Source organism: Microcaecilia unicolor, chromosome 3 (genome assembly GCF_901765095.1).
Source record: "Microcaecilia unicolor chromosome 3, aMicUni1.1, whole genome shotgun sequence".
Taxonomy (NCBI): domain Eukaryota; kingdom Metazoa; phylum Chordata; class Amphibia; order Gymnophiona; family Siphonopidae; genus Microcaecilia; species Microcaecilia unicolor.
The window spans coordinates 190530992-190544948 of NC_044033.1; the positions used below are offsets into that span (position 1 = coordinate 190530992).

General features: G+C 42.7%; 1 protein-coding gene across 1 annotated transcript in view; it reads right to left on the reverse strand.

Moving 5' to 3' along the window:
* Window positions 1-7960: 7960 nt before the first annotated feature.
* Window positions 7961-13957, reverse strand: part of TEX49 (testis expressed 49) — a 92186-nt gene continuing 86189 nt past the window's right edge. Inside the window, exon 4 of the mRNA XM_030196839.1 lies at window positions 7961-8240. Coding sequence (XP_030052699.1) covers window positions 8213-8240 — 28 coding nt within the window. The 3' untranslated portion in view covers window positions 7961-8212. The remainder of the gene's footprint in view (window positions 8241-13957) is intronic.

Genomic DNA, 13957 nt, shown 5'->3' on the forward strand with positions numbered 1-13957 from the left:
AGAGGATAGCAACACGGTATTCGCTCAGTTAATGCAAGCCCCCTTTCTGCCTCTAGATTTATGGGCACAAGTACTTAACCAGGGAGGTGGCATTTTTGGTGATGGTCTCCTCAGTATGTGGAGACATTAAGCTCCAAGCCTTACCGATTTATTGACATTATATGAGACATCATCAGAATACAATGTGCACATCCTGAGCAGGGCCAGTCCAGCTGATAGGCAGAACTAGGCAGTTGCCTGCACTGCTTCTCAGGGATACCAAAGGGCAGCTGCAGTCAAGCAAAATTGTAGGTCCTGACAACCAGACAAACTCAAAGAAAAAGGAGGTACTTTTACCAGCAGAGAGGGTGGAAAATTTTCCAAGAGACCATTTACCCATTTTGTTTTGGGAAGGCTGGTATTGGGGTGATCATGATTAGAGGGAGGCCAAGGGTCCTAAAAGCTGATTTGCCTGGAGCTCCTAATAACTAAAAGTTTGCAGCCAGCAACAAGATGTGACCATTTTCTGTTTTACGTTAAGTTTGCATTTACTGTTTTTGCTATAGGTTTTTTGTTTTTCTCTGCTGGCTCTGAACCATTTCATCTGTAAACCAGTCCTGGATTCATTTACCAGTCTCTTATCTTTAGATTTCATTTACCCATCCTTAACCATTTTTCTGTCTGGTTTTGACTGATGTAAGGTCCTGAAGATATGCTCTGTATTTCTTGCTCAATTTGTCATTTATTCTTTAAAACTTTAAAGAATTAGATCAGCAAACAATTTTCCCGCATTTTACAAGTTTTGGTGCTGGTGGATTCTCTTGTGCCTTCTGGGGGGGGGGGGGGGGTTCTAGCTTATTCTAGTTTAAAGATGGAGACCAGTTGGTGACATTTATTTTCACACTTCCTCACTTTGTGCATATTTGAATTCTTTGATTCTGTTAAATATACTTGGTATCTAAGACTGTGGCTCTGTATGTGTAATCAATTTCTGTGAGGCACATTCCTCCTTCAGCTCTCAGAATGTATGGTCTTGGCATATACTGATTCTTATAGAGTATTTCATTAGCATTAAGGAGTTTTCTTGTTCTTATGCTAAAATTTTCAAAGTCTTTCAGAGGCCACTGTAAAATTTCAAAGCTATATGAAAACACAAGGAGTACAAGCTGATCGATGGCTCGTTTCTTATTACATGCTGTTAAAGCAGTTTTCAATATTAGCTTCAGCTTCCTATAATCTTTGCTAATCTTTTCTTTCAGCAGTTTGTGCTGGATTCATTTTTCCTCCAGTCCTAGATATTTATATACTCTTTCCTGCTAAAGTTCCTTTTTTCACAGCCTTCAGCTATACTTCTTTTAAACCGAGTTTGATTCCCACTGCAGCTCCTTGTAACTCTGGGTAAGTCACTTAATCCTCCATTGCCCCAGGTACAAAATAAGTACCTGTATATAATATGTTCCACTTTGATTGTAACCACAGAAAGGAGGTATATCAAATCCCATCCCCATTAAAGAAGGTACCCTTAGTACGTTATCTAACCCAAAAGTCACCCTGAGGTCATCAGAAAAACTTTTAAAACTCTGTTGTGTTAATCATTGATCACTGGAGTTATAAAACTTGAAATCACCTATAAGCAGCAGTCACTGGAGTTATAAAACTTGAAATCACCTATAACCAGCAGGTACAATGTTATCTGTTTGTCAGTAGTATCTTTAGGGTTAAGGCTAAACCCATAGTCCAAAGAGTTTATAAGAGGATTTAGTAGTTTTGGGTTCCCTGTAAATGTTTTCCATTTTCATCACATCACCATTGTTGCTGTGCTTCTGCTGATTCTTTCAAATTGCTATTGGAACTTAAGGTTATTTTTCATTAGTGTAGTGTTTTTCGACTTGGTGTTTTGAATCTTTCTCGTTATTCTTGATGATCTGATCTTGATCCTTTTGGATACTTGCCTATCAGTGACACTTCTGCATGTAGTGATTTTATATTTCCTTCAGTGTGTTTTTCCAAGGAGGCACTGTTCTATCTTTTTCCACTTCTTCTGGCCTGGTGTTCTTACTGGTAGGAGTAATTTTTTTGATGTTGTACAATACCATATCCATTAATAGTCCCTTTATGGAAGTTATAGCTTTATTAATTTTACCGATCATACTTTTAACTGCATGTATCAGATTTAACTTACTTAGTCTTGTCCCCTCCTGAATTCTTTAATACGTAATATACAGGTGCCCCTCAGGGATCAGTCTTATCAACAGTGCTTTTCAATATCTATGTCCATTGTGTGCAATTTTGCAGGCTTTGGGAGTTTTGTGTAGGGTATATGCGGATAATATTGGGGGTGTTTCCCTTTGACTAGGACTGATCCTGATTGGACTAGCAAATTAAAATAAACTTTGGACTCTGCCCTTCAATGAGTGACTCAAAATCAATCTATAATTAAACATCAAGAAAACATAGATAATGTATGTTGTTTATGATTCAGCAATCATTATGCCTGCCAGTTTATCCCTTTTGGGAGTTGATGTTAATAATTCTTTGCAAGTAAAGAATTTAGGGGTTTTACTGAAGACTATGTTTTCTTTTAAATCTCAAGTACAAGTGTTTACAATGTGTATTTCAAGATGCGCATGCTACGTAAACTGAAGCTTTTGTTGTCATGGAAATATTTCAGGAAAGTGGGTCAAGCCATGGTTTTGGGAAGCCTGGATTATTGTAATGTTATTTATTTGGGATTGTCTAATCATTTTGTATTGAGGCCCTTCAAGTGGCACAAAATTCAGCAGTGCGCTTATTTGGGTTGACTAGGCCAGAGCATGTGACTGTATACCTTAAAAATTTAAGGTGGTTACCTATTAAGTGTCGTCTCTTGTATAAACTGTTGCTGCTTATACACTGTGCATTGTATCAAACTTCATCTGCCTAATTGAAGGGAGCAGTGGTGTGGTATGTGCCAGTACGTACATTACAATCGCAGGAAGAAGGTAATCATCTTGTGCCTGATCTCCCATGTTTCCGCATGGATTTAATTAGAGCTGGTGCTTTTTCTGTGATGGCGCCAGTGGAATGGAACAGACTGCCCTTCTGCCTGAAAATTGGCCCTCACCTCATCTCTCAAGAAAAACTTGAGAGATTACTTGTTTTGATTGACATTTTTTGTGCCTGGTTTACTCTGCTACCAGTATGAATCTGGGGACTTGTTATTAATTTACCTGACGTCCTTGTTTATTTGTCTGAATTTTATTCTGTATGTCGTTTTGCACTCCCACATTAGATACAGGCAGTTTATAAATAAATTCTAATCTCCATATAGGCTAGGAAATAGCAGGAAATGGAGGAGGTAACTGATATTTCTCCTGCCTCTGTTTTTCACTCAGCCTCCTGACATGTCCTATTGTCACCTTGTGTTGCACCTTTTTTCTTTACTAGCCTGTCTACTACCTCCAATTGTGGTTGTTTTGGTATCTTTATTTTATTGCCCTTTCCAGCTCCTTTTTACTTTTTATGCTTCCTCTTCCAGTCATTTTAAGATATCATCAGTTAAGTACTTCTTTTCTTTGATTTTGTTGCATTAGAGATCTTACATTTGCCTTTTGTAACTTTTCCATTAGTATCTTTGCTCACTTCCCATTTTTGGTGAGGTCTCTTCAGAACCCTAGTTCTCTTAATTTGTTCATTAGTTCCTGTGGTTTGTATTTTGCTCCATTGGGTCCATGAACAGAGTCAGCATGGCCAGCTCCAGATTGCAGTGGCTTCCATACAAGCGAAGAGGTTTGTTTTAGTCCATTTGGGAACAGAATCAGGTTCAGAGCTCTTTGATCATTTCCCACCTCCTCTCCTTTCAAAGTGGAGACAAAAAGGGGTAAGAAAGAGAGGAAAACTTTCTTTGGATGGGATTATGTGGAATCGACGATTATCTGCTCCCTAGGCTGCCAAACCAGTGTTTCCTTGCAAGAGCCAATACAGTTGTTCCATGGTGAAAGAATCCTTCCCCAACTAACCAGAGCCATATTTCAGTTCCTGTCATCTGTGCCGGGTCCCTAACCTGCAAAGAGAACCCTACCTATCCAGTGGATTCCAGCCGGCTGGGTACTCCAGACACCCTAACACCAGCTCTGAGCTGGCATAGGGTTTTCAGCGGAAAGAGCACCCGTTTGGCGCATTGGGGGAGGAATAAGGAATTACCTCATCAGTATGCATTTGCATGCTCATTGTAAAGTGAGCCAGCAAGCTCATTGGTTCATGTGCTCGTCAGCTCTTGAGTATTCTACAGTAGCAAATGTGGGTGTTAGTCTGGCGCTAATGGCCTCTAGCTGCCCACATTTGCTTCTGAACATTGGTGCCTCAATTCATAATGAAAAACCAATCAAAATGTACTTTCCTGGATGGTGCTTAAATGTCAAAATAGGCCTTTTTGGATATTCCCTGTCTAATTAGCACCGTTTTTCTGGTTGTGCTAATACATGCTCTTACACCAAATGCTTTGTAGTCCTTTTTCACTTGAAGAATACAATGCCCTTCATTGTTACTGCATGTGTCATCTCTTAAGGTATCAGATACCATTTCATCCAGGTTGACTAAGACAATACCTGTTATGGCTGTTAACTTCATATAAAGCATTTGCAGATCTTGCCTTGATATTTTGGGTAGGAGAGAAGGGAGTAAATTCTGCTTTTTTACTCTGCAATAGTCTGTTGAGGCATCCTTTAGTAGATGATGTACTGCACCCCAGCAGCAGTGCAAAGAATATTTGCTACTGTCTGGCTGATGGATAGAGCTTCTGGTTCTCATCCTACACAACTGAAACATACCTATCTCACTGTACATAGGTTAAAATATGGGGTGGTCTGATTAGCTAATCCCCCATACACTGCTTTATAATTAGCAGAAGCAGTTACCTCTGTGCACAAACTATACTCCCAACTCCAGAAAGTTTTTATATATATTACGTAGGTACAGTGGAATTATACAGAGGGTTGCGTGACTCCTTTTTGTGACACACCATGGAGAATGTTTTCTATAGCTTTCTAGGCACGGTTTCCTGCACACCGACTTCAGTAGGGCTCACCTTGGGGCACCTGATGCTTATCACCACAAGAGAACCATATTTCTGTCCAGTCTTTAGCTGTTTTTGCAGGGTTTGCTTCAGTTGCAGCCTCCCTCAATATCTGGAAATTGATAAAAGCCGTTACTTGAGCCTCTGGCCCAGGGCTTCCCAAACTATGGGTTGTAATTCCAAATAGGGTCACAAAACCCATGTTTGAGGTTGCTACCTGGGAGGGCTGTCCATAGAAATATCCCCTCCACAGGTTGCATGATTTTTGTGGCTGCGATAATGGTGTCACAGCCACAAAGTGTGATAAGCGCTGCTGAAGACTCTTGAGAGCTCAAGTACCTGACCTAGACAGTTGCTTTTCTGATAGCAGTCTATCCAGTTCATAGAGCTTCGGACTGTAGGGACTTGCTCAGTATTTATACTTTAGAAAGAGGTGGGAGAGGGGAAGATATGATAGACAAACATTTAAATATCACTTTGGCAACAATGCACAGGAGATGGGCACCTTTTAGTTGAAACAATACTCTAGAATGAGGGGGCATGGAATGAAAGTGAGAGGGTAGACAGCATAATCTAAGGAAATAAGGTTGGTTGGAATGCACGGAATAGCCAGCAAGTGGAGGTGATGGAGACAAAGACTGTATTTTAATTCAAGAAAACATGGTCCAAGCGCAAAGGATCTCTAAGGGAATAAAAATATTGTAGATCTTGGCATGGATAGCAGACTAGATAGGCCATGGGGTCTTTATCTGGCATCACTTTCTCTGTTCCAGTTACTTTTTGTTGATTTCCAACGATCAGGCTTGCAGTGACGGATTCTTCTATCTCTTATTGGGAGTTGATTGCATCTTTGTTATGCACTGGCAGACCAAACCTTAGAGTATGTCAAGGTCCATGTCAGTGTTGGTTGAACGTCTGAGTTCTATTTCCTTAAAAGATATACAAAGCTGAGTCATGGAGTACAGGCCACACATTCATCACCATTACTGTCTTGACATAGCCTCTAGTCAAGACGCTAGGTTTGGAGACCCTATGTTCATACCCCTGTTTTTGGAGGAGAGCCCAATTCCCTCCCCTCTAAGGCCTATTTTTTTTATGGTTTTGCAATTTATTTGTGAAACAGCAAACAACCACAAAAGTGGAGAAACTGGATCCGCTATGAGGGGAAGGCAGAGACAGGGGAGTAACGTGATCATCACACTACTCCCCTGCCTTTGCATTTTATTTAGCATTCTTATTCTTTTGAGGAGTTGCAGGAAAGGAGAGACAAAACTGGAGGTCCTTTCTGTAACACTATTTCATATTTGCTTGTTGGTGAGAATTAGTCATTCTCTTTTTACTTTACAATCACTTTTTCATTGAGACATCTGTTTATGGCTCTGCTGCACCTGCTTGTAGGCAAAACTATACTTGCTTACCTCTAAGTATTCTCCGATAGTAACACTAGAAGTTGCACAACTTGCCTGTGCCTCCTTGGGGTGTGTCTCTTGCTCTCTAAGCTTTGCTATCTGATTGAGTGAGTGACTGTAGGTCCAGCAGTGCATAGAAGTACCGCATATGTCTAGAAAGCTCTGGCAACTTCCTTTGTGCCTGAATAAGGCGGAGTCACATGACCTGTCTGGTGACTGTCGGTACTGCTGTCATCACAGAGCACCTATTCTGAGTAAGCAATTTCTTTTATCAAAGATGCCTATCTCTTTCATTACCCTACTTAGCTACTCCCTGTATTTCTTTGTATCAGAGGACACAGGTGATTTAAGTGCCATAATGTTTAGGGGAAAGCATGCTTCACTGTTTATGCTATTTTAATTATTATTATTTGCACTGACCAATGAGTAGTGCTCCCCGTTGCACACAGTGGCCTTTCGGAAGCGGCTCTCAAAGTATCCAATGAAAATAGTCATCTATAATTTACATTAGCCCATTGTGGGGAAGGATAAATCATGATGGGGCTTAGTTCACTGGCTGCTGAGTTTTTTTTGTTTTGTTTTTTTGAGGGAGAGCACCTCCACTTATACTGAGCCTATATTAGGCCTTCATTGAAAGAGACAGAAGTTGTCTCATGCTGAAACAGAGCAAATGCCCTGTGTGGGTGGGGAAGGACCCCCTAGAGGTCCCACCCAACAGTCGTGTCCCCCTGGGGAAAAGCTCTGTGCCAGCTGTGCATGTTTTGCATGTTTCACTGTACTTACCCGTCTGACACGGTGGCTGTTCACCAGACTTTTCCAGCATTCAAGTGTTTTGTACCCTGGATCAGAACAACGTGTAAAAAGATTCACCCAAGGACTCTAATATGAGCTGCAGGGCCGGGCTGCTTGGAGCTCGTGCTCTGTTTCTCGTCTCTATTTTATGAACTCCAACTCTGTCTTGCACAGTCTTATTTAACAAAACAAAAAGAGGAAAAAAAGTATTATTTCTGGATTTGATTTGTGTGTTTTCTCAGAACTTTCTGATCTCCTTTCTTGTCAGCCCAAACAGGGTGGAAGTTCTTCTTTGCTGTTGTCTCGTTTTGCAAAAAAAGAAAAATCTTTATATAAAATCTGAACTTTTTTTGTAATATAACCACTAAAAAGAGAGAAAATCACCATGTATTTCATTGAAATATTTAATATATTTAAATATCAATAAAATCTGAATATTTGTAAGAAATCTGTTATCTTTGTCTTTGGTTTAAATTCTTGCCTCAGCTCTGTTTTACCTTTGACAGATTTAAGGCACTGGGGAAGTCCAAGAAAGCCCTTTATCTCAGATATAAACATTGTTTTCTTATCAGTGAAAAGTATGAAGTGGAATCCTTATTGGCTAGAGGATCCAACTGCCCTGTCATCCCATCCTGATTCCACAACCTCAAAAAGACACTTGTAGAAATCATTAGCACTTGTTTAACTCTAAGGGTTTTATTTTGTAATAGACCACCTGTGTTGGAAGTCCAAAAAGGTGTCTAATTTATAAAGGCAATAGGTAACCAACCTTTCCTATTTTCAAATACTGTATATTTACATTTTTAGAGTTGTACTTCAGATGGCACATTCGGCAACATACATTTTTGCTTTATAGTTACCAAAAATCTTCGTAGATCCTTTTTTTCAAATTTTATATCTCCTCTTGTAGTACACAATTCTCAAAATATAAACGGGTCACTTATCTTAATAGCAAGCAAGTCTCCCAACATGACATGTTTCACCACACTGCGTCAAGGAACAGGCTCCTATGGAAAAAAAAATCACATTCAAACCCTGTAAAGATTCTTAAAAGTACTTTAGGCACAGTTATACAATTTTGAATTTTTTTTTTACTTTATATACATTCTCAGGTAGAAATGTTCAATGTGTTGTATATTGGATTGGATTTATTCATTTTATGTTCCGCTTTGTAAAATGTGTTAAGCGGTTTACAGAAAACATATCAATATGGCAGTGTTCTGCCCATTCTTTCATAAAGGTTAGCTGATCGCTTACAGCCAATTCTCTCAAACTGTCATCCATTCTAATTCTTCATTCAAACCCATAGGTGAAACTGTATTCAATAGAAAAATCCAGTACTGTATTTTAATAATTTAAATTATAAATTAGATGAAGAATTAGAATGGATGATGGTTTGAGAAAAGTCTCCCCGATAGTCTGGGCCACCTTAAGAACAGTCCCTCTGATATCCAGGGGCCACCTTAAGAGCACTGATCCAGCCCCAGAGAAAGTGATCCAGGAGGGGTGGAGCCTAGACCTGGGAGTATAAAAGACAGGGCCAGGCTAAGCAGCTTAAGGAGGACCAGGGAGAGAATTATTCAATCCCTAGCATATGACGCTGAAGCTACACTTCCATAAGTGCGACTTGGCTGAGGTAAGCAATTTGTTATTGCCGGATTGAACCTTATAAGTTTTGCTTTGAGGTCTGACTGGAGCCAGACCTGAACCTTGGCAGAGAACCAAGAACTATTCTGCAGTTTTTGGGGCATGGCAACCCCGGCAATTGCAGGGGCTGAAACTGAATGAACTGAACTTAAGAGATTTTTCTATCCTATATCTCTGGCCAGATAGAAAAATCTCTTAAGTTCAGTTCATTCAGTTTAAGCAAGCTTTAATAACAAATTAAAAAAAAAAGGCAAACTCCTGACATAAGGTTTGCTATACAGCATCAGACCAAAGGTCCATCCAGCTCAGTATCCTATTTGCAATAGGGACCGGATCCTAAAAATTTGCTAGATGCCATGCTACTTACCCTCTGGAATAAATAATGGTTTGCTTTCCCCAAGTTTGACAACTATCAATTTTTCCTCCAAGGACTTGTTCTCCATGCTGAAGAGCTCCAGCCAATTTAGCTGGCTTGGGACCTTCACAGATGCCAGTAGTTGCACATTACCCCATGATTCATGGGCATGCTATAGATGGTAGGAGCTGGGAGCCTTAAGACCACTCTAAAATATGTGTACATTCCCTGATCTGCAAGGCTGACAGCTGCTGTGATTGAAACACTCCTAGGCATATCCTGGGAAAGGGAAACTGTAGAACGATGAAAGGGGGGGGGGGGGGGGGAAGAGGTGGCCAAAGGGCCACACATTCAGAGCAGCTCATCCTTAATGTCAAGTGCTCTACCAGAGGGTTGCCTAATCGAGAAGGATCCAATGTGCCCTGCATCACAGGAAACCCAGTGGGACTTGAACCTGCTACCCCAAGGCTGTCACACCACACCTCAAGTAGTAGAAGAAAAAGTGGGATGTTTGACCATGGAAACCAAACACTGGAAAGATGGATTCTTCAAGAAACAAACGTTTATTAAATCAAAAGACTCGACACGCTGTGTTTCTGAAGAAACAAACGTTTATTAAATCAAAAGACTCGACACGCTGTGTTTCGGCCACTAGGCCTGCATCAGGACTCTACAAAAAAAAACACGTATATATATATATTTACAACAGTGAAAACAATATATAAAATGAGAATAAAAAGAAGAACTGGTATTTAAGCAAACACCACCCACCCCAGGCCCTGCTTACTTGCTTGTCTCCTGCCTCCCCACCCCCACCCCACCCGGGCTTGCTTGCTTACTTGCTTGCCTTCTGCTCCGCTCTGCTGCACAGGTCTTTCTTCCTGCTATGTGATGCATCCAAACGAAGTACTTCACACAGAAGGACCTGTGGCCAGCAGAGCAGATTTAACACGATAACTCTGCTCTACAACACACAGGAGCAGGAGAGACCAATCAACCATATGAGCCATGCCAGTGCTGGGCAGGCCCCCCTTAGAGGCTGGGCCCTGGGGAATCTTGCCCCAATCCTCAGTGGCCTTGTGTGTAATGGGCTGCCCCAGCCAGCAATAGCCTTTGAACCTAGGTTGCCCACTCTAGCACCTGACACAGATTTAAGGTATATGGAAGCTACTAGCAGATTCCACACAGGGGAGGAGGTGGGAAGCACACATGACTGCATTCTCCCTTTCCACTCCCTTCTCCCATGGCTGTAAGGCATCTGTGAGTGAGGCCTTTCCTGAGACGAGAGCTTTGGCCAGATATGCCATCTGACGGTCCAACTCTAAAAATTTATATTTGGAAAATAGGACGTTTTGGTTACTTACTGTTTGGATTTGACTTTCCTTCTAAGTTTGTTTGGTACCACAGAATCTAGAGTAGTATATAAAGGCAACATAGGCCCCTATGTGTCGTATAAAACAGGCTCCTAGAACCAGCCCAAGTGGCACACATTTTCTGTAGCAGATGTAAATGTGAACTTGGGCATGTACTCTCTGCCTGTACTTTATAAAATGTGTACATTGCAACTCTTACCTTTCCTCCACCCAAACTGTGCCCAGGAATGCCTATATGTAGATTGCATAAAAGTAGGCATGCACTTCGTGTGTGTACTTTTTTATGCATGTATCCAGTTGCGCAATTGTATGAAAGCCCTTTGCTGTGTGTAAAACAGGCTTTTACATGTAGGAAGAGGATTTACAAAATCATCTCTCATGTAAGCCTGGTACCTGTGGTCATGGTTTGCATATTTAATTTGTTGCTTCCAGGGCAATTTCTATAATAGACTGAAAGTCTAACAGCTTTAGGGTGAACAGAATGATAAAAGATATAGAGTAATCCCTTATAAAAAAGCTAAATTCCTTGGGCATCTCCACTCCACCTGAGGGGTCAGGGTGCCCCCAGGAACTGGCAGGGGCATATATAGCCAAAGCTGTGGTCTCAAGAAAGGACCCACTCTCAGGTGACCTATAGTCACATCCCAACCAGTGTCCCTCTGGGGAGTTGGGGAGGATGGCCAGTTGAACAATGCCAATCTCACCGTAACCTAGACATAAGAAAACAAACTTGCAGTGCCGAGAAACAGCATTGTAGGTCACAGGACAGGGCTGATAGCTACAGAGTGCAATGGGGATGTAGATGGGCAATCTGTCCCCTGGGGGTTTACAAACTGCATAATCCTTTAACAATGTGGAGTGGCCTAGTGGATATAGCACCAGTCTTGCAATCCAGAGGTGGCCAGTTCAAATCCCACCACTGCTCCAAATCCCACTGCTGCTCCTTGTGATCTTGGACAAGTCAATTAACCCTCCATTGCCTCAGGTACAAACTTAGATTGTGAGCCCTCCTGGGACAGAGAAATATCCAGTGTACCTGAATGTAACTCACCTTGAGCTACTACTGAAAAAGGTGTGAGCAAAATCTACATAAATAAATGTTGCCTACAGAGATCTGGTCTGTGGGATAGCTGGGGTTAATGGGGCTGGATTTTATGTGACATAAGCATTTGTGGAAACCAGCATGCTGGCCCCCCAGTCCAGCTCCATGCTGGTGCCTGGAACAAAGTTCCCATCAGAGGTGTCCCCTTCACAAAGAGGATAGGTAGACCTTTGTACTACTGCCCCAGGAAGGGGGCAGCAGCTAACGAAGTCCACATTTTGCCTGCCCTAAACATTACCATGTCTATGCCAACCAGCTAGCACCAGGAGTCCAGCTCCATATACAGTGGTGTGCTGGAGCCAGCTCGCACCGGCTCGCAAGAGCTGCTTGTTAAATTTTGACAGCTCTTGTGAGCCGGTTGTTCTTCGGGGCGAGCCGGCTCCATTGCACGAGGTAAGCATGGCAGGAGGGCGCCATCACAGGCCATGCTTACCTCCCCTCCCACTCCCAAACATATCCAGCAATGTCCTTCGCCCCCACTGTCCCCTCCCGCTCCCATCTGTCAGTTTATATTACCTCCCTCGAAGCGCCGCGTTATTTAAAGCCCTGCTGCCCGTCTCCTGCCTTCCCTGCTTGCATCTGATGAGTTTGTGCCCTTAGTCCCGCCTTCTGACGTACAATCCTTTTTCCGCGAAGGCGGGACTGAGGGAACGAACGAACTCATCAGAAGCAAGCAGGAAAGGCTAGAAACTGGCAGCAAGGCTTTAAATATTGTGGCGCTTCGACGGAGGTAATAGAAAAAGATGGATGGGAGCCGGAGGGGAGAGTGGGGGCGACGGAGAATCGCTGGACATGGATGGGAGCAGGAGGGCAGGGGAGGGAGGAGAATCGCTGGGTATGGATGGGTAGAGGGGGGCAGGGAAGAGAATTGCTGGGCATGGATGGGCAGAGGGGCAGGGGAGAGAATTGCTGGGCATGGATGGGCAGAGGGGTCAGGGGAGAGAAGAGAGTTTCAGGACATGGATGGAGGGGAGGGCAAGAGAAATTCTGGACATGGATGGAGGGGAGGGAAGGGAGAAAGAATAAATGCTGGACATGGAGGGAAGATAGAGGAAGGAGATTAGATGAGGGAAAAGGAAGTGAGAAGAGAAATTGCACGTGGATGGAGAAAATAGGCAGAAGCTGGATCCACTATACAGTCAAGTCTGCAGAGGACCAGAAATGAAGAAGAAAGGAGGAAAGAAAATAAATAAATGGAAAGGAAGCCCTGGAAAAGGAGTCAAGGGAACAGATAGAGAGCAGCAGAATCAGATACTGGGCCAGCATGATCAGAGAAACAAAGTCACCAGACAACAAAGGTAGAAAAAAATAATTTTATTTTCATTATAGTGTTTGGAATATGTCCACTTTGAGAATCAGGTGCTGAACGTTAAAAGTTTATATTTATTTATTTATTTACTTATTTGGCATTTTATCCCATATTAAACATGAATTAGATTGGAATCTGGGATCATTTAATTTTATTTTCCTGGAGAGAGTAATGCATTGCCCCCCCCCCCCCCGGCTATAGCCAGCTCTGCAATTTTGGGGGGGGCAGAGGTAGGTGGGGGGGTGCAGTGGTGGACAGGGGGGGCGCCAAGGTGGACCGGGGAGAGAGCCTGTTGTTAAAAATTTATCAGCACACCACTGCCCATATACCCCCTGTACCCTGCAGACCCACACCCATTTGCCAGACTGCATACAGCTAATCTTAGTAAAGGTTTGTTGTCTCACACTAGCCACCAGTGTGATACCAACCAGCTGGTGTTCCTAGGCAGTGCCCAAACTAAAGTTTATTCTGTGTTCAGCAACTGTCTTGCCTACAACCAGCATGACTGAGCTTGGGAAGATGTGCAAACAGCTGATTCCTATACACATTTACATAATTAAAACATCATATAAAATTACAGGTGAGGAAAGGGAAAACAACTATATACAAATATGAGGATATATACATGGTGAGGGAAAGGAACTATTATACACGTCTGTTGTCTCGCAATAGCAACCAGTCAGGTATAAACCAGCAGGCCTCCACTGCCATTGCACAGACTAGAGTTTACTCTGTGTTCAGAAGGCAGGGGAATAGTCTAGGCACGGTGCACACACCGATGCCTTGTCCAGTATACTCCCCCCACCCCCCCCCCCACCCCCCCCCACCCCCCCCCCCCAGCAGGCGCATGACCCTCCACTGCTACCGTGCAGGTGGCAACCAAGCAGGTTGTGTGTGACTTCAGCAGTAGCTTCAGGGAATCCTAAACCTAGGATAAG